At 38.6% G+C, this 21,931-nt stretch overlaps 1 protein-coding gene across 1 annotated transcript; it reads left to right on the top strand.

Moving 5' to 3' along the window:
• The first annotated feature begins 6 nt into the window (after nucleotides 1-6).
• LOC107554209 (RNA-binding protein 10-like) lies at nucleotides 7-17,246 on the top strand. Its single transcript, XM_016236648.1, has 22 exons — nucleotides 7-790; nucleotides 2,213-2,273; nucleotides 2,371-2,529; nucleotides 3,476-3,636; nucleotides 3,754-3,851; nucleotides 3,997-4,084; nucleotides 4,790-4,985; nucleotides 5,066-5,142; nucleotides 5,279-5,366; nucleotides 5,596-5,687; nucleotides 5,751-5,868; nucleotides 7,570-7,730; nucleotides 7,848-7,945; nucleotides 8,091-8,178; nucleotides 8,884-9,079; nucleotides 9,160-9,236; nucleotides 9,373-9,460; nucleotides 9,690-9,781; nucleotides 12,895-13,071; nucleotides 13,227-13,400; nucleotides 13,484-13,546; nucleotides 16,777-17,246. The coding sequence occupies exons 1-22, from the start codon at nucleotides 611-613 to the stop codon at nucleotides 16,984-16,986; spliced, it is 2,742 nt and encodes a 913-aa protein (XP_016092134.1). The 5' UTR covers nucleotides 7-610; the 3' UTR covers nucleotides 16,987-17,246.
• The last annotated feature ends 4,685 nt before the right edge of the window (nucleotides 17,247-21,931 follow it).

Here is a 21,931-nt window from a genome sequence, read left to right as displayed (position 1 = left end):
TTTACAACATTATTATCTGTAATCCAGAGCCTCAGGCAAACTGTGCAGAGTGATGTTTGGTTCACGAACAAATCATTCTTCTGAACTCGTTCTTTTTAGTGATTTCAGCTAAAACCTTCTTTTCTGTTCTACTGAAGAAAAAAGTCACCTACATCTTAGATGGACAGAGGGTGAGTACATTAACAGCAGTTTTCCATTTTTGGGTGAATTATCCATTTAATGCCAGTTTGAAGTACAGCTCTAATGAGGGGATTTGTTAGTGTTTATTTTTAAGCATTGAGATCCTGAAGGATTTAATTCTGGCTCAGGTTCAATAATACACTCAGGTCTTTATTCTCCATGTCCTGTCATCGCTGTATGAGTTTGCTTTTGTGAAACGTCTGTCTGGATGTTTTATTTGTGGCTTAATGTGGGTTTCAGGGTGGGCAGGAGTGAGCTTGACATGTTTGTGTTCCCCTGAATGGGGGAGGTTGAGGCTTCTGGCCGGAGAGGGTGTCTGCACACACTCTCTCACACGCAGGCCGGCGCGTCTTTCTGAGTCCTCTCGAGCTGATGGTGATATCTGTCTTCCTCTCTCTCTTTTATCCAGTCTTCTCCTCTCTTGTGTGAGATGAGGTCTCAAGTGTGCCAATTCCACCCTGAAAATGATATTTACCCTCTTTTATTCTTTTGTCCCCTCTCTTCCTCTGTGTCTCACTTTCAGAGAGTGCTCACTATATTGGGACAGCGAGTATCTATGCACTACAGTGACCCAAAGCCCCGTGCTAATGAAGACTGGCTCTGCAATAAGGTAACATTCATAATGGTCTTTATTTCAGTTTAATTGGTTGTTGAATAAGTGTGCCTTTAAAAGGTTAGTTCATTTAAAAATGAAAATTCTGTCATTATTTACCGCCATGTTGTTCCAAACCCATAAGACTTTTGTTCATCTTCGAAATACAAATTAAGATATTTTTATTGAAACCTGAGAGACTTCTGTCCCTAAACTTTCCAAAAGTTCATAAAGACATTATAAAATATTAATTGAGCAGTTTAATCCGAGTCTTTTGAAGAGACACTTTCAGATTGCATCTGATGATTGAACAAATTTGATTTAGGCTTTTATTCACATATAAACATTAATCAATGCATATTCATAGAGCTCAGCTGTTTATTGTATTTACAAAATTAAATATTACAGTTATATTGATGATGCCATAATAATAGACCAAGTGAAAAAAAGTAATGGTGCAGTTTTTGATGCATTGATCAGCGTTTACATGTGAAAACCAAAGTGATTGTGTCTCTTCAAAAGACTTGGATTAATCTGCTTGATTCATATGCATTACTTTTACGATGTCTTTATAAACTTTTTGAAGCATCAAAGTTTTGATGGAATTGAGTTCAAATGGAGGGACAAGAAAATATCTACATATTTATTGATCTTTATTAAAATATCTTGAATTTTGCTTAAAAGATAAAAAACTTCCCTTTTAGTAAACAAAATGTTCTCTCAATTCTGTCATTATTTACCGCCATGTTGTTCCAAACCCATAAGACTTTTGTTCATCTTCGAAATACAAATTAAGATATTTTTATTGAAACCTGAGAGACTTCTGTCCCTAAACTTTCCAAAAGTTCATAAAGACATTATAAAATATTAATTGAGCAGTTTAATCCGAGTCTTTTGAAGAGACACTTTCAGATTGCATCTGATGATTGAACAAATTTGATTTAGGCTTTTATTCACATATAAACATTAATCAATGCATATTCATAGAGCTCAGCTGTTTATTGTATTTACAAAATTAAATATTACAGTTATATTGATGATGCCATAATAATAGACCAAGTGAAAAAAAGTAATGGTGCAGTTTTTGATGCATTGATCAGCGTTTATATGTGAAAACCAAAGTGATTGTGTCTCTTCAAAAGACTTGGATTAATCTGCTTGATTCATATGCATTACTTTTACGATGTCTTTATAAACTTTTTGAAGCATCAAAGTTTTGATGGAATTGAGTTCAAATGGAGGGACAAGAAAATATCTACATCTTTATTGATCTTTATTAAAATATCATGAATTTTGTTTAAAAGATAAAAAAAACTATGAGTTAGGAGTGACATAAGGGTGAATAAATGATGACAGAATTTTCATTTTGTGTGAACTTTCCCTTTTAGTAAACAAAATGTTCTCTTTTGTTTCTTCCCAAACATCTGTTTTGATTCACAGTGTGGAGTGCAGAACTTCAAACGAAGAGAAAAGTGTTTCAAATGTACAGTTCCCAAATCAGGTGTGAATTCAAAGGAATTTGTTGCAGTTATTTGTGACGGCATGGTCAAAACATGAATATAAATGTAAATCCTTGTGCATATGGCTCTTTATTTCAGAGGCTGAGTTGAAACTGCCTCTGGTGCCAAAGAGTTTACCTCTGGGGCAGTTAAAGGACTCAGCTCAGGGTTTACTGCCCCTTCCTGCCATATACCAGACAGCAGCTCCACTTCTCAGCTTAAGTTCCTCATCTCAGGCTGCGGAGATGGCCAATGACAGTAAGTCATACACGCGTCTAAAGGCATAGTTCACCCAAAAATTAAAATTTGCTGCTAATTTACTTTTCCTCTGGCCATCCAAGATGTAGATGACTTTTTTTCTTCAGTAGAACAGTAAAGAAGATTTTTTTTTTCATGATGGTGTATCAGGCAACGCAGAATTAGTACCTGTGGCTCCTGACGATATATTGAGGTCTTATGAAGTGAAATGATCGGTCTGTGCAAGAACATTATTTACAGCATTATTACCTGTAATCCAGAGCCTCAGGCAAACGGTCCGGAGTGATGTTCGGTTTGTGAATGAATCATTCTTTTGAGCCTTTTCTTTTTGGTGAACTATTTGTGCCAGTTTACCCAATCGGACTGAAACTTCTGAAAGCGTTTGTGGCTTGAGCAGCACAGATCTACAAGTTACTCAATCAAAACTCACTTTCAGACAGTCACTCCGACTTGAAATGAGCCAAAATACCAGCGCGTATGATACTATGATGCTGGTTTTTGCATTAGACATGCAAAACATTTGCATGACACATCATTATTGGGTGCTTTGGGTATATGTGCCATCATTGCGTGATTATGTAAGTGAACTGGTGAATCAGTTTTTTTGAACTGAAAGAACCAGTTCGCAGAAAAAGACTCGTATTTCCCTGTTGCCTGAGGCTCTGGATTACAGTTGTAAATAATGTTCAGTTTCTTGCACAGATCGTTTCGCTTTTATAAGATCGTCAGAAGCCACGGGTATTAATTTAGTGTTGACTCGTATGTATTTTTTGACTCTCAAAGTGACTGTAGCCATTGACTTTCATTTTATAAATCACAAAGGACCACAGTTTCCAGTAAAAATCTTCTTCTTTTACTGTTCTACTGAAGAGAAAAAGTCCCCTACATCTTGGATGGACTTTCATTCTGGCGTAAGACACTTCATTCAAATCTATTCCCTCTTCAGCTCTGATACTGAGGAATCTGGGACCCCATACGACGCTGGAGGCCATTTTGTCAGCTCTGGCCCCGTTTGCTACTCTCTCACCTTCAAATGTACGGCTCATCAAAGACAAACAGACACAGCTCAACCGAGGGTTTGCTTTCCTGCAGCTCACTACTATTGTGGTAAGACAACGGCAGTACTTGTAAATGGCATCTGCTTCTTCTGTTAGGGCTGTATCACGGCTACAAAACATGTGTAAGACTAACACAAACAGGTATTACATTGTGTGTGTGTTTCAGGAGGCGTCACAGCTGCTTCAGATCCTCCATTCCCTGCAGCCTCCTCTCTCTATCGATGGAAAGCTCATCTCTGTGGAGTTTGCCAAGGGCTCCAAACGGTACGAGTTCATGCTGTTCTTATACTGATCCTGCAGCATTACGCTGACCTCATAGTTGTGTAATAGGAAAAGGAGAATGCTGCTAAGCCACACATGTGAGAAAATGTTTACAGAACTTTTTATGACTTCTCTCTCTGTCTCTCAGTGATGTTTTTCTGACAGATGGCAATCGGGTGAGTGTGGCGACAGTAGCGAGTACAGCTATAGCTGCAGCTCAGTGGGCCGTCACTCAGGTACACACAGCACAGGCAAACTAGGCTTGATTAACAACATAAAGACTCATATGTAGGAAATAATTAACTGTAAGCTGTTGAATGAACATGCATTGTTCAATGTTTCATGGATGTCTTTCTCGGTTGATGATACATTGAGCGATTACATAAAACACATTAGAGACATTTACTGTTTGAATTACATTCGAAAATTGACAGAATTGACAGCTTATTTTGCTTATTATTAGCTTATTGTTTCATCAGCTGAAATCAGCATAGATTATAATATCACAGTTCATCAAAATGAATGTCTTTTCAGCTCAGACCTAGTGTCCACACTGCTGACATGTTTACCTGTTCTTGTTTATCCAAGTTGTGTGCATGAAATGGATACTAATGCAACATCAGAGAAGCACTAATTAATCATCAGCATTCTGGTCAATGATTTTGGCCCAACAAAACAGTTGGCAAAACCAAAAAAATCAGTTTTGGCCAAAAAATTTTGGTTGCTGTAATTTCGGTGCGTTACTACTGTCAACATTACATATATTGATTAAAAAAAATCTTAAATTAGTCTGTTTTTAGATAGATTTTTTTTTTTATAACAAATGAACCTCTAACAGATTTCAGCTTCAGACTTTTGCCGAACATATTGTCTAACACTCAATGTTGAGATATGAACTCCTGCTTCAACACATGCTTTCAAATATGTGGTTATTGTTCCAGACGGCCCAGTTCTCTGCAGCGGCTCAGAGCAGTGATATTAGTGTGCACCAGCAGGGGGCAGCAGCAGCATCTTTGTTTGGGCAGGGGGCCTTGCAGGTTGTCAGTGCAGAGGCGCAAGCCTTTAAAGAGCCAGTGCCTGCTGTACTGACTAGCTACACAACATTAGGTGCTCCTGGAGGAGGAAGAGAGTCTACAGGTATAATCACAGCTTGCTTACATCTGCTGTCAGCCACAAGTCTTGCATTGGAGTAAGTGTGAGTGTGTATTTGATCACAGGAGAAGCAGGTGCTACCTCCATATTGGCATCCCAGACTCAGCTTGTCGCCACGACAACCTTCAAACAGGCCAGTCAGGTAGAGTTCTGTTTTTCCTGCTCATTCATAAGGTGATTTACTGTGTTGCTGTTAAAGTTCTCCGTGAATCATTTTGTGCTTTTCTGAAGCCCTAATTGTCTATCTTTACACTGTCTGTGCGTGTGTCTGTTCAAAGGCCCCGGTGGAAATCATCGGGAAACCTCAGCCTGCTACCCTGAACCAGCCTGCTACACCTGGAACCGCTCTGGAGTGCCAGCAGTACCGTAAGCACACCATGCTCAAAGCATGAAAATCACATGATAGTTCATGACCAATTAATGCAGAAAGCCAATTCCAATGGGTTCACACTCTTTTTCTTGACACTGATTTTATAGTTATTTTAGCTGACCTAATGATTCCTGTGCATGTTCAGTTTCATATGAATGAGGTGCAATTCCTCCATATTTTTTCCCATATGAATTGAGGTGCAGTTGTATTTCCTCTTTCCTGCAGCGGATCCTGACGTCTCCACGTACCAGTACGATGAGAGCTCTGGCTATTACTATGACTCTCTTACAGGCCTCTACTACGACCCAAATTCACAGGTAATGAAGGCATCACGCCACCAGAAGAGTTAATGCAGGGTTACTCAAATCTGGCTCTGGAAGGCCACTGTCCTTCAGCGTTCATCTCCAACCCTTACACAAGAGTTGAACACACCTGAACCAGAGATTGTCTTATTATTGGGAGAAGCGAGGGTCTGTGCTACTTATCACTGGAAAAAGCGTAACAGCTGACTTGGATCACGTGAGGCACCTCAGCCAATCAGCAAATCTTGAAGCCATAGAATATTTTTCTGTATTTGCCCGTTTTAGAATGTGTTCATGTGAGAAGTGCAGTGCAATGCCAACTGAAACAAGAAATAGAACGGATAATAATGCTGTCGTGAAATGCATTCATGTATATAACTTGGGTAAAATTATATTTGTGTAAGACTGAATGAATGAAGCACATTGATGTGTGTGCTCTGGCTCTGGTTGATGTGTGCCCATTCAAGAAATCCCGCCCTTTATGAAGTCATACAAGGCCATTTTTGAAAAAACTTTCCAAAACTTATATGAACCCTGAAGGAGTGTATTTGGCACAGAAATACTCCTTCATACGTCCAACTTGTTTTTTGAGACTGAAGTGAGAAAGCATGGAAAAGCATTCGACCTCCCCCTTAAAAGGTGTTATATCATCATCATACGCAGCAATTACAAGTAATTACATTTCAACTTTATATCTTGAAACTTGTAAGTCATAGAAAGAACATAATTTTATTTTCATTAAACAACATACAATTTAAAATTATTCATGTCCTTTATTCATTAAAATGCATTATATCCAGTGCTTGAAGTGGGCTGGTACGCAGTACCGGCACTTTTATATTTTAGCCTTTAGAGTACCTGCACTTTTTTGTGCGTACCGGCACTTCTGACATGTTGCCGGTACTCAGAGTAAAAGCATCAGGGTCTGGGTGATTATATGATTAGAAAGGACACTATATAAATCACACTACCCAGGCGGGATCACCTCTCATCTCGACCAATCACGTGAATGAATGCGAGCGCAGTGTGTGAGGCGCGAGAGCTTGTCAGGGGTTCAGTAGAACAGTAAAGAAGATTTTTTTTTTCATGATGGTGTATCAGGCAACGCAGAATTAGTACCTGTGGCTCCTGACGATATATTGAGGTCTTATGAAGTGAAATGATCGGTCTGTGCAAGAACATTATTTACAGCATTATTACCTGTAATCCAGAGCCTCAGGCAAACGGTCCGGAGTGATGTTCGGTTTGTGAATGAATCATTCTTTTGAGCCTTTTCTTTTTGGTGAACTATTTGTGCCAGTTTACCCAATCGGACTGAAACTTCTGAAAGCGTTTGTGGCTTGAGCAGCACAGATCTACAAGTTACTCAATCAAAACTCACTTTCAGACAGTCACTCCGACTTGAAATGAGCCAAAATACCAGCGCGTATGATACTATGATGCTGGTTTTTGCATTAGACATGCAAAACATTTGCATGACACATCATTATTGGGTGCTTTGGGTATATGTGCCATCATTGCGTGATTATGTAAGTGAACTGGTGAATCAGTTTTTTTGAACTGAAAGAACCAGTTCGCAGAAAAAGACTCGTATTTCCCTGTTGCCTGAGGCTCTGGATTACAGTTGTAAATAATGTTCAGTTTCTTGCACAGATCGTTTCGCTTTTATAAGATCGTCAGAAGCCACGGGTATTAATTTAGTGTTGACTCGTATGTATTTTTTGACTCTCAAAGTGACTGTAGCCATTGACTTTCATTTTATAAATCACAAAGGACCACAGTTTCCAGTAAAAATCTTCTTCTTTTACTGTTCTACTGAAGAGAAAAAGTCCCCTACATCTTGGATGGACTTTCATTCTGGCGTAAGACACTTCATTCAAATCTATTCCCTCTTCAGCTCTGATACTGAGGAATCTGGGACCCCATACGACGCTGGAGGCCATTTTGTCAGCTCTGGCCCCGTTTGCTACTCTCTCACCTTCAAATGTACGGCTCATCAAAGACAAACAGACACAGCTCAACCGAGGGTTTGCTTTCCTGCAGCTCACTACTATTGTGGTAAGACAACGGCAGTACTTGTAAATGGCATCTGCTTCTTCTGTTAGGGCTGTATCACGGCTACAAAACATGTGTAAGACTAACACAAACAGGTATTACATTGTGTGTGTGTTTCAGGAGGCGTCACAGCTGCTTCAGATCCTCCATTCCCTGCAGCCTCCTCTCTCTATCGATGGAAAGCTCATCTCTGTGGAGTTTGCCAAGGGCTCCAAACGGTACGAGTTCATGCTGTTCTTATACTGATCCTGCAGCATTACGCTGACCTCATAGTTGTGTAATAGGAAAAGGAGAATGCTGCTAAGCCACACATGTGAGAAAATGTTTACAGAACTTTTTATGACTTCTCTCTCTGTCTCTCAGTGATGTTTTTCTGACAGATGGCAATCGGGTGAGTGTGGCGACAGTAGCGAGTACAGCTATAGCTGCAGCTCAGTGGGCCGTCACTCAGGTACACACAGCACAGGCAAACTAGGCTTGATTAACAACATAAAGACTCATATGTAGGAAATAATTAACTGTAAGCTGTTGAATGAACATGCATTGTTCAATGTTTCATGGATGTCTTTCTCGGTTGATGATACATTGAGCGATTACATAAAACACATTAGAGACATTTACTGTTTGAATTACATTCGAAAATTGACAGAATTGACAGCTTATTTTGCTTATTATTAGCTTATTGTTTCATCAGCTGAAATCAGCATAGATTATAATATCACAGTTCATCAAAATGAATGTCTTTTCAGCTCAGACCTAGTGTCCACACTGCTGACATGTTTACCTGTTCTTGTTTATCCAAGTTGTGTGCATGAAATGGATACTAATGCAACATCAGAGAAGCACTAATTAATCATCAGCATTCTGGTCAATGATTTTGGCCCAACAAAACAGTTGGCAAAACCAAAAAAATCAGTTTTGGCCAAAAAATTTTGGTTGCTGTAATTTCGGTGCGTTACTACTGTCAACATTACATATATTGATTAAAAAAAATCTTAAATTAGTCTGTTTTTAGATAGATTTTTTTTTTTATAACAAATGAACCTCTAACAGATTTCAGCTTCAGACTTTTGCCGAACATATTGTCTAACACTCAATGTTGAGATATGAACTCCTGCTTCAACACATGCTTTCAAATATGTGGTTATTGTTCCAGACGGCCCAGTTCTCTGCAGCGGCTCAGAGCAGTGATATTAGTGTGCACCAGCAGGGGGCAGCAGCAGCATCTTTGTTTGGGCAGGGGGCCTTGCAGGTTGTCAGTGCAGAGGCGCAAGCCTTTAAAGAGCCAGTGCCTGCTGTACTGACTAGCTACACAACATTAGGTGCTCCTGGAGGAGGAAGAGAGTCTACAGGTATAATCACAGCTTGCTTACATCTGCTGTCAGCCACAAGTCTTGCATTGGAGTAAGTGTGAGTGTGTATTTGATCACAGGAGAAGCAGGTGCTACCTCCATATTGGCATCCCAGACTCAGCTTGTCGCCACGACAACCTTCAAACAGGCCAGTCAGGTAGAGTTCTGTTTTTCCTGCTCATTCATAAGGTGATTTACTGTGTTGCTGTTAAAGTTCTCCGTGAATCATTTTGTGCTTTTCTGAAGCCCTAATTGTCTATCTTTACACTGTCTGTGCGTGTGTCTGTTCAAAGGCCCCGGTGGAAATCATCGGGAAACCTCAGCCTGCTACCCTGAACCAGCCTGCTACACCTGGAACCGCTCTGGAGTGCCAGCAGTACCGTAAGCACACCATGCTCAAAGCATGAAAATCACATGATAGTTCATGACCAATTAATGCAGAAAGCCAATTCCAATGGGTTCACACTCTTTTTCTTGACACTGATTTTATAGTTATTTTAGCTGACCTAATGATTCCTGTGCATGTTCAGTTTCATATGAATGAGGTGCAATTCCTCCATATTTTTTCCCATATGAATTGAGGTGCAGTTGTATTTCCTCTTTCCTGCAGCGGATCCTGACGTCTCCACGTACCAGTACGATGAGAGCTCTGGCTATTACTATGACTCTCTTACAGGCCTCTACTACGACCCAAATTCACAGGTAATGAAGGCATCACGCCACCAGAAGAGTTAATGCAGGGTTACTCAAATCTGGCTCTGGAAGGCCACTGTCCTTCAGCGTTCATCTCCAACCCTTACACAAGAGTTGAACACACCTGAACCAGAGATTGTCTTATTATTGGGAGAAGCGAGGGTCTGTGCTACTTATCACTGGAAAAAGCGTAACAGCTGACTTGGATCACGTGAGGCACCTCAGCCAATCAGCAAATCTTGAAGCCATAGAATATTTTTCTGTATTTGCCCGTGTGTTCATGTGTTCATGTGAGAAGTGCAGTGCAATGCCAACTGAAACAAGAAATAGAACGGATAATAATGCTGTCGTGTCATGTATATATGTATATAACTTGGGTAAAATTATATTTGTGTAAGACTGAATGAATGAAGCACATTGATGTGTGTGCTCTGGCTCTGGTTGATGTGTGCCCATTCAAGAAATCCCGCCCTTTATGAAGTCATACAAGGCCATTTTTGAAAAAACTTTCCAAAACTTATATGAACCCTGAAGGAGTGTATTTGGCACAGAAATACTCCTTCATACGTCCAACTTGTTTTTTGAGACTGAAGTGAGAAAGCATGGAAAAGCATTCGACCTCCCCCTTAAAAGGTGTTATATCATCATCATACGCAGCAATTACAAGTAATTACATTTCAACTTTATATCTTGAAACTTGTAAGTCATAGAAAGAACATAATTTTATTTTCATTAAACAACATACAATTTAAAATTATTCATGTCCTTTATTCATTAAAATGCATTATATCCAGTGCTTGAAGTGGGCTGGTACGCAGTACCGGCACTTTTATATTTTAGCCTTTAGAGTACCTGCACTTTTTTGTGCGTACCGGCACTTCTGACATGTTGCCGGTACTCAGAGTAAAAGCATCAGGGTCTGGGTGATTATATGATTAGAAAGGACACTATATAAATCACACTACCCAGGCGGGATCACCTCTCATCTCGACCAATCACGTGAATGAATGCGAGCGCAGTGTGTGAGGCGCGAGAGCTTGTCAGGGGAGGCGCGCAGAGTAGTGGAATAATAATTCATTATTATTTACAAATTTGAGTAAGTACTTTATAACGAAAATAATATCTTAAAATGAAAAGAAGCAGGCTTTTGCGATCGCATCATTTTAAACCAGTAAACTCCTGGAAAGTCCAAGGATCCAGTAAACAAATTCAAACAGTAAGTTCAAAACAGCACTAATGCAGAGAAAACACGGCCGATTTCATCGACGATTGCGGATAGAATAGGGACTTACGTCCAGATGTCAGTAAAATTATTATTTTCAGCGTGTAGTTGGCTTCAATCAAGAGTGTTTTATAATGAATGCTGAATATGCGGTGGTCAGAGATTTAGCGATTCTGAATGGATCCGTATAGTAGTAAAGCCAGGCGATTTAGTGGTCTTTGGCGTCTCCCTGTGGCCCTGTTTGGTATCGCAGCTTGACTTGTGCTAATTTGTATTGAAAACTTTTATCTAATTATTGATTGATTGCTTGTGGGAGTATAAATAGATTGTGAATTATTAAGAAGAACTTATTTATTTAATATAAATAAATAAATGAGAGGGGTTTGGGGGTGAGTACCGGCACTTCTTTTGGCGCTTTTCCACTGCGTGGTACAACTCTGCTCGGCACGGCTCAGTACGGCACGGTTCGGCTTGGTTTGCGTTTCCACTGCAGCTCAGTACCGCTTTAGAGTGGGCGGGATTATTCACATGTCGTTATAGTTGTGCCACCTCTGCCACTGCAAACTCCAAACTGCAAAAAAACTTTTTCATTCCGCGTCGCCCCATCAAGCTCTCGCTGGATCCGCTCCTCTGCTATCAACGAGAGGAACGTCTGTTCTTCCGCAACAGACAACAAAACTTTTTGGTTGTTAAAAAGTGTTCAAAACAGTTGTGTTCGATCCTTCGCTGGCTGTGCTGATTTAAATCTTGCGGTTCTGTTGTGTTTGTGTCGCAGTTCAGTGACGCAGGTAGTGACGATTCTCTCCGGCCAATCCGTGATCAGCAGAGTTTACACGTCACATTTTGGCAATGGTACGGTTCACTTGGAACCCCAACCGAGGTGGTACTAAAAAAAGTACCAGGTACTGTACCCAGTGGAAAACCCCCCCAAAAGTGAACCGTACCAAGCCGTACCATGCAGTGGAAAAGCGCCATTTGGTTCCACTTCAAGCACTGGTTATATCAACATAGGGCACATGGCAGTCAGTCATTACAATTCAAGTCAAATTTCAGGTAAAACCTGAAAACCAGAGAAAGAAAAAATGTATATGTTAGACACAATATTACACAACATCTATTATTAAATAGTAATGCGACACATATTTGCTGGTAATAATGCCGTAAATGAGTCCTACCTGTGGTGACATTCCCTACTCTGCCTTCTCTTAAAAAAATTTTGATTTGTGAAATGATAAGCTATTTGCTCGAAGCATGTTTTTGCTTTTTGTTTTGTTTTTATTGTTACCTTATTTTATGGTGTTTGATTTTCATTTATTTAGTATTTTCGCATATGGCTTAATCTTATGGCTATTTGCTCACAAAAGCTGTTTATTCAGCGTAGTGAAGCCTCTCCTCCATTGACATCCATTCAAAAAATCGGCCTCTGGAATCCTTCCCTCCACACCTCCAAAGCCACAGCATTAGCATTAGCCGTTATGCTTTTTTTGGCTCGCAGGCTTGCCATCTAATGACTTTGCCTGAATCAGTCAATGTCTTCGGGATTAGCAGAAACTTCCAGGCAGGTGTGTTGGAGCTGAATTCTGCTGGACACTGACCCTTCAGGAGTAGGATTTAACTCGAGGTCTCTCAAATCCAGCTCTGAAGGACCACTGTGCTGAGGAGTTTTGTAACTCTGAAGACCTTAAATAGCTTGCTCAGGAGTCTTTGATTGGTTTTGACGTATTTGCTTGGAAGTTTCTGGTAATCCCGAAGACCTTGAATAGCTGGTTAAGGTGTGTTTAATTGGGGTTGGAGCTAAAGCCTGCCGGACAGTGACTTAAATGAGCAGCTAATTACAGCTTCTTATACAAGCATACTGATACTGATAATGTCGCTGTTTGTTTTTGTGATGTTCTTCTAGTACTACTTTAATCCCCATACACAGCAGTACATGTACTGGGATGGGGAAAGACACACGTATGTTCCTGCCTCGTCACAGTCGTCCGATGACGCCACAGGAGCGACCTCTGACCCTACAGGTGCTCCCAACAGCAGCAAGGACAAGAAGGACAAGCCCAAGAATAAGACCGCACAGCAGGTACACCCTCAGACTGTGGCAGAAATCAGAAAGACTCGCTGTTTGTGAATTATTTTGCACGTTCAGGTGTACTGATGTGTCTCGGAGGGTGAGTTTTTGAAGGGACGTCATTTAAATTGAGTATCTCTTCCTGCTGTACCTGTACGTTTCTTCAGATTGCCAAAGACATGGAGCGGTGGGCCAAAAGTCTGAATAGGCAGAAGGAGAATGGGCGAGGATCCTCCTCTTCCTCGCTGAGCACAAACGCTCGACTGATGGTACAGGGGAGACCCGATGACAGGCGGGAATCTGCCAGTGCTGATGCAGGCTACGCTGTCCTGGAGATGAAGGTTGGGTTTTTACACGTCTGACTGATGCCCTACTCTTAAAATGCCACCTTTTTCATTGGTCTGATGGGGTTTTTTTTTCACAGGGTGCCTTGCTGGAGAGACCTCAGATTCTGATGGAACAGATCAAACATCCAGAAGAAAGAGAAGTGTGTTTTGCTTTTTTTCACTTTTTTTTTTTGTTTGTTTTGTTTTCATTGTTATGTTATGGTGTTTGGTTTTTGTTTTATTTTGTTTCATATTTTTGTTGTTTTGATATGCTGCATTATGGTTTTTATTTTTTTTATTTTGATTGGCTTTTGGTCTTTATTATTTTAAGTTTTTAACATATACAAAGCATGGAATTTGAACAGAGCAACATCAGGTTCTGATGCAACAGACCAAGTTTACAGAAGAAAGAGAAGTGTGTTTTGCTTTTTGTTTTGTTTTTATTGTTACCTTATTTTATGGTGTTTGATTTTCATTTATTTTGGATTTTCGGATATGGCTTAATTATTTTTATTTTTTTGTTTTGTTTTGCTGTTTTTTTTATATGTATATTTTAAATTTTTAACATGCAAAGCAAATAACATAAAGAGAGCAACGTCAGGTACTGATGGAACAGATCAAACATCCAAGTTTAACCTATTTTATAGGTAATAGGTTTATTACCCTATGACATGGTTTTTGGTTTTACAGTGAGTATAGAAAAGAACCAGCCCCCTTTAAATAATCAAATTTTGTTGCTTTACAGCCTGAAATGAAGACAGACACAGTTTTTGTTTTATCCAGCTGTATTTACTCAGTGCAACTTATAACATCCAATTGAAATATATAACAAAAACATGTCAGAAAAAAATAAAATAATAAAATAAACAGAATCACTGAGTTAGAAAAAGGATCACCTTCCTCCTAAAAATGACTAGTAAACTCAATCATGTGTAGCTCATCATCTTCTCAATGACACACAGAGCCATCTGACTTTCAACTGTGATCAGCTGTGCTCATTGTGATCAGCTCAGCATGAAAAGAGCTTTCCTGCAGCATTTCAGTCCTTGGTAGTGCAACTGAAGCAAACAATCAGCTATGGGTGGCAAGGCACTGTCAGAAGATCTCTGGGATAAAGGTGTGGACAGGCACAAGTCAGGAGATGAAGACAAAAACATTTCAAAGGAATTATCAATGCCTAGAAGCACAGTGAAGTCTGTTATTAAGAAGTGGAAGGTATTTGGTACAACACAGACCCTCCCTGGATCAGGATGTCGCCCCAAACTGGATGAAAGAGCCGGAGGAAACTGCTCAGAGAGGCGACCGAGAGGCCTACAGCGACTCTGAAGCAGCTGCAGGAATTTATGACAAAGAGTGGTCATTGTGTGCATGTGACAACAATATCATAAATTCTCCACAAAAGTGGCTTGTATGGAAAAATGCCACTCCTCAAGGAAGGCCACATGCAGTCACGACTGAGCTTTGCCAAAATGCACCTTAAAGATTCTGAGGCAGATGAGACTAAAACTGAATTATTTGGCCTCAGCACCAAACGATGTGTCTGGCGGAAATCCAATACAGCTCAGCATCCAAATAACAGCATTCCTCCAGTAAAGCATGAGGTGGTGATATCCTGTTATGAGGTGTTTCTCTGCAGCAGGGACTGGAGCACTGGTCAATGGGAAGAAGGTTTACCTTCCAACATGACAAAGACCCAAAGCACACAGCAAAACTGAGCACACAGTGGTCGAAGAAGAAAAAGGCGAATGTCTTGCATGGCCTCGTCAGAGTCCAGACTTAAACACCACTGAAAATCTGTGGAATAACTTGAAGACTGCAGTCCACAAACACTCACCATCACATTTAACTGAACTTGTGCAGTTCTGAGAAGAAGAGTGTGCAAATATTGCAAAGTCTAGATGTGCAAAGTTAGTAGACAAATCCCAACAGACTAAAGGCTGTAATTAAAACAAAACTGGTTCAACAAAATACTGACACAAGGAGGCGATCCTTTGTCCGTCTTCATTTCAGGCTGCAAAGATTATTATTATTATTATTCAGGCTGATTATTTTATACGGGGGTGATTCTTTTCTATATCCGCTGTCATTTAATTTAATTTTGTATTTTGTTTCATCTTACTTTACATTCTTTACAATTTTTTTTTACACTATGGCTTTTTGTTTTTTATATTTTAAGTTTTTAACATTATATACAAAGCAATAAATATAAGCAGAGCAACAATAATGGCAAAATATTGTTAATAAAACAAAGACCAAAAAAGTGTTTAAAGGGGTCATATGACGTTGCTAAAAAATAACGTTATTTGGTGTAATAAATGTGTTTGTGGTTTAAGGTTAAAAAAGCACATTATTTTCCACATACTGTACATTATGGTTTCTCCTCTATGCCCCGCCTTTCTGAAACGCGTCGATTTTTACAAAGCTCATCAGTCTGAAAAATGTTTTTATAAACATAAAACCATGTCTGCATTTGTGATCGGAGAAATGACAAACAACAAGTGCTACTCTACACTGCCCAAAAACTCATGTTTGAATCATCAGTGGCAAATTCTTTAAATACAAAAAAACATACTTACAGTCTGTGAGTCAGAACAGCCGGCATTGTAGTCTACTCTCCCAGGATCAGGAAACAGTCCTCCATAAAATGTGCTGCACACATCTGAATATTTGGGTTGAACATGTTTGACAGAAAACAGGCACTAAAATGTCATTCAGTGTAACAATATTTATATACCAAAAAATCTTGTAAGGCATATTTAAAACATGAATCATTTGATGACATTAAAAGACTATTTAAGCATCACAGTGCAGCCCTCAAATATCAATTAACTTTCATTTTTAAATCGTTATACTTTGCTAATGCCCGTCGTGTCCTCTTTTGGAAGACCAAACAAAGTAGTTTCGCTTTCACAACGAAACACACAGCGCCTTCACGACATGGCGGCAGCAACAACAATACTACAGCGAGAATAAAAGTTACACCTTCTTTCTTTGCGTGAACATTTGGGCGGCGTTATGCAAATCTTCCCACATCGTGACGTAGATATGTGGGGGCGTGTTAGAACGAGCCGTTTTAGGAGGGCGTGGCAGAGTCTTAACTTTTATAAAGAATATCTCTTTGGGTTTGAGACTTTAGTCTTTGCAACTTCAGGGATCTTATCTATTCACGAACAGCTTGTAACACTTCAAAGAGAAAGGAAAACTTGAAATCGCATCATATGACCCCTTTAACGCAAGCAAAGCATAGATAAGGCTTTGTTTTTTACTTGTATTTTTTACCATGGCACTCACCACTTGCATCTATCATGTTGTACCCTGTTAAACCTGGCCTATTATTGGCACTGCTGTGTTTTAAAAACCTATTTTTCTGTCTGCTGGTCTTGTCTCTCAGCAGAGTCCTCCTCAGGGTCTGGTGGCAGGCTACAGTGGAGAGACCGACAGTGAGGAGGAGGCCGGAGAGCGAGAGGAGAGACTGACAGACTGGTCGAAACTGGCCTGTCTGCTGTGCAGGAGACAGTTCCCCAGTAAAGAGGCTCTGATCAGACATCAGCAGCTCTCTGAGCTACACCGAGTGAGTCATGCACGTCACAGGATGCCTTGAGATCTGCCAGCTTGAGCCATGCCACTTCTGATTGTTCTTATAGACCTTATTCAGAGCAGTACCTTGACGGGTATGAAAACGAGGCTGTGAGGGATAGACTTGCCGAGCTTTCAATGGTTTCCGCTGTAAAAAGTTTTATACAGTCCCTAGATCCTTTATAATTTTCCACAGCTCATGTTGTCTGGAGTTCTTTGTCTATTAATTTTCTGGAAAGATATTTTTGCAGTTTCATCAGCAGAACAATCCATAAACGCATTTAATAACCCACTAAAGAGACGTACAGGGTTTGTACGGTCATGAAAAACCTGGAAAAGTCATGGAATTTTAAAACCCCAATTTCCAGGCCTGGAAAAGTTTTGGAAAAATAAATAAACCCAGAAAGTTTTGGAAAAGTCATTGAAAGCTATTTCACAAAACACTGTATAATAGAATTGTGATTAATCAGGTCCTGAATATCGGTGCGGGAAAAAAGCTTTGCTAGTAAGTGTGCTATGCATTTGCATGTCTTGTATGACATGACGGTCTATGCAGAAATGACAGACAGCAGCTGTCTGTGTTGACTTGCACAGTAGATTAGACTTTTGTGATTATCTTGACGAAAAGGCACAGCAGATGATTATTGTTTACCTATATGAATTTTTATTAACCTGATTTGCCGTGTATATGTATCATATTAGACTATATAAGCTGTATAAAATTAAATAAGCTGGTGTACAGTTTTTTTTTTTGTGAATTTAAGGTGGAAAGAGTGAATTTGTGCGTGTATGTCCTTATGAGCACTAAGTGCCATTATGTTTTTTGTTGTTGTTTATGCATATATATTTATATATATATGTATGTATGTGTGTATATATATATATATATATAATGAAGTCATGTAAATGATTTTCAAATTCTAATTTTGTTTAAATGGCATCAGAAAAGGCTGAAATACCATTTTTTTGATAAATTTGTTTCTAAAAAAAATTGTTGCTAATGAAAAATACTGTATACCGTACATACGAAATGTACATATGTCTCAATACAGTACACAAAACCTCAATACACAAAATACACACAAAACCTGTCAAGAACGTGTCTGGGTCTTATTTACCCCAAATCAAAATTAAATCTGATTTAATTTACTGATTTACTAAATTGTATTTAATTATACAAAAAGATTGAGTTTATTTTTAGGTTGATTAAGAGTTTTCGTATTGTATTGTGACATTATTTTCATTCCAGTTAAGCATTTTATGTGTAAAAAAAAAGAGAGATGTTGCAGTCCATAACAATATAATATTTTTTTTGAAAAAGTGTCTTAAATAGCTGAAAATCATGATTTCTTGTTGTCCGAATTAGTCAGTGCATTTTTTCCATCATGTATCATTGTGTAATCAAAATATTTTATTGTACTTTTCTTTTGGTAATATTTCATTCATTTTATTTATAAAAACCCTAAAGAGTCATTTTCGTAATTCTACAACATTATAAAAAAAAAACTTTTTTCTTTTAAAAATGTGTGTCCGTAAATCTTGTCAACTCTGTTACCGCACCATACTTTGCCTTTAAATGAGTGGAATTATCTCCCACAACTATGTACATACAAGAAATTATGTCACGTTCCCTCCCTGTTAAGATCTGAAGCACTGAAAAGTCTATGGGCTCTCTCTAAGAAAATATTTTAATCTAAAAAGCTCTTACACCAAGAGTTATTTTATAAAATGTCAAATCTGTTACCACAATATCAAAAGGAAAACAGATTTTTTCATTGATCACACTTTGTGTTATTTAAAAGTCTTTTAATCATGATTTCATTAGTGCCATGTGCTCTTAGCATTTATGCTCGCAAGTGGAGTTTTTGGCAAAAAAAAAAAAAGAAAATTGTCAATTCTGTTACCGTCAAACTCTGTTACCAAGGTAGAGTAACAATGCTGACAGTGCAGTAACAGAGTTGACAGTCCATCAGACAATTCTGTTTCTTAAAGGGTCAACTCTGTTTATGAACTATTTTCACAAAAAATGTATTTGTTGTTTAAAATCTAATAAACATTATTGATTTATTTTTGCACCCTTATATTTCAACATTTCTTTTTTTAACTGGATATTGTATATAATACATTTTCAGATGAAAAATATTTGCTCCAAGTGGACGATTCTGTGAAGACATAGGTATTTTTTTAAATATTTGCTCCAAGTGGACGGTTCTGTGAAGACATAGGTATTTTTTTATTTATTTTTAAGGTACGCATAGGTGAAATATTATCTCAGTTTCAAGTGATGGAATGACAGGACTGTTTGTCTAATGAAACAAGAAGGATTTTCCTGTTATGATTTATTGTTATTTCTACACATTGGCTAATTTGTCCATAACAGAGTTGACAAACAATACCATAAAGACATCAGTTTTTTCATTAAAAGTAAAGAAAAAGGAAGTAACTTGTGTTTGGCAAGCACTGAATTATTAAAATGAAATATGTTTTCAATAAGAAAAATCTGTTAGTGAAAAGTTTTTTTTCTTAACTTTCTGCAATGCCAAATGTATCCAATTATAGAATCAGTGTGCATTGAATTTATTTAATACACGAGTTTCACAATTTGAGTTGAATTACTGAAATAAATGAACTTTTCCACAACATTCTAATTTATTGAGATTCACCTGTATATACTGTATATATATATTATTTATTTATTTTTATTTTTTTGCTGTGAAATATGACTGTGAGACTGACCCATGCAGATATTTGTGATCCAGTGACCCCGTGACCTTCTGGGACTTTTGCAATGACAGAATTTGTCCCTCAGCCACCAATATGTGTGTCGAAAGAATGCATTTGCACAAATCAGCTTCCTGTTTTGACATCAGTTTGGTCGTTCTGTCATATTATCTACAAGCCACAGTACACAATAATTTAGGGTCTCCAGTCCCACATGCATATTAAAATAATAATAAATAAAAATTATACAGTACACTAATACAGTAAAAGTTTGGAAACACTATGATTTTTAATGAAGTCTATTATGCTCACCAATGCTGAAAAACACTAATATTGTGAAATATTATTACAATTTAAAATGACTGTTTTCTATTTTAATATATTTTAAATTGTAATTTATTGCTGTGATCAAAGCTGAATTTTCAGCATCATTCCTCCAGTCTTCAGAGTCACATGATCCTTCAGAAATCACTCTAATATGCTGATGATATACTACTATTAAAATGTGTGGGGTATGTGTGTTAAATAGAAACTAATACTTTCATTCATTATTATGCATTAAATTGAACAAAAGTGACAGAAAAAACATGTATAATGTAACAAAAGTTTCTATTTCAAGTAAATGCTGTTCTCTTGAGCTTTTCATCAGAGAATTCATCAGACGAAATATTACGCAGCAAAAAATTAATCGTGCATCAAATCAGCATATTATACTGATTTCTGAAGGATCATGTGACACTGAAGACTGGAGTAATGATGCTGAAAATACAGCTTCAAAATTCATAGACTTCATTAAATACATATATATATATTGATAGATTCATAGCCTCTTTCTTGGTATCCCAGTGCATCTCAGGCTGCATGTCTTAGATTTTTGTGGTGAGGCTGTTGATTAGTTTTATTACTCAATGAAATAGCTGTGCTGCATTCACCGCATAAGCTGGTGTGTTCAAGAGCTAACATGGCAGAGATTCTTGTTAGGACAAGACTGCTGCAGCAAAAAGACTGTTGAGATCATTATATTACCAGCCATGCAGCAAATGAACCTGCTACATACAAACATACGGTTGGGCATGGCACTATTAACCATAGCAAGTGAAGTCTTGCTGGCTGTCAAACTAGAATGAATAATAAAAAAGTTGTTGGATTAAGCGTCCTTGGAAAAGCATCTTAGATAATGGCCAATATAAGCAAAGGCAGGTAGGAAATGCCTGTCATACACGCTTGTTCAGTTTTCCTCCGTCCTGAAGGGAGCAACACAAATAGCCGCACAGACGAGTCCGAACACTTCCTGTCAGCTCTTTTCTTTAGGAATCGATTGACTCGGTGTTGCCTCTGTGACTACAGCAGCACAGACTGAGAGGATCTAATACAGGGGTGCCCAAACTGGGTCCTGGAGGGCCGGTGTCCTGCAGAGTTTAGCGCCAACTTGCCTCAACACACCTGCCGGGAAGTTCCTAGTATGCCTAGTAAGAGCTTGATTAGCTGCTTCAGGTGTGTTTAATTGGAGTTGGAGCTAAACTCAGCGGGACACCGGCCCTCCAGGACCGAGTTTGGACAGCCCTGATCTAATATGAGACACTGATGTAAATACACACCTCGTTTTAATTCACATCCCGCTGGAAAACGAGAGACTACTGATTCAAGGAACGAACAGTTCATGGTTTCCACTGAAAGGTCAAACCGTACACTTGAAAAAAACACTAAACGACTTTCTAAAACGTGTGCTTTTACATCACATGCTTCTAAGCCACAAATACAGACATTACAGGAAATACATCAGATTGACACATTCACAGCAGGAGATCTGGGTGTTCCTACATGGCACATGGGCAATTCGTTCATGAGGCTTAAAGGAATGGTTCAGACTCAAAACAGGCTGAGTTTGATCTGCGACTGCTATAAAAAGAATTCAGTAAAAACCTTACAATGGATGTATATGGAACAAGATGCTGCACTGGGATAAACTGAAAAAACCCCAAAAGCATTTCAGAATTTGAAAGTATCGCCATAAAAATAATACATCAAGACTACAAGACTAGTGGGATAAAAATGTAGAAACACTACAATAATTACCGTATTGGCCCGAATATAAGATGACCCTGATTATAAGACGACCCACCCTTTTTTCAGATGTACCTTTTGGAAAAAGGCTTTTAAAAACCCAAATCTTGTTTTTTCTCAGTAAAACTCATTTTGCCTTCAACTATTTTCATATTGCATATTTTTCCTATTTTAATTTTTGTTTT

This window comes from Sinocyclocheilus grahami, unplaced genomic scaffold (assembly GCF_001515645.1).
Source record: "Sinocyclocheilus grahami isolate Dianchi unplaced genomic scaffold, SAMN03320097.WGS_v1.1 scaffold494.1, whole genome shotgun sequence".
Lineage (NCBI taxonomy): Eukaryota > Metazoa > Chordata > Actinopteri > Cypriniformes > Cyprinidae > Sinocyclocheilus > Sinocyclocheilus grahami.
The sequence above is the reverse complement of the archived record's forward strand: the minus strand, read 5'-3'. Positions and strand labels throughout refer to the sequence as shown.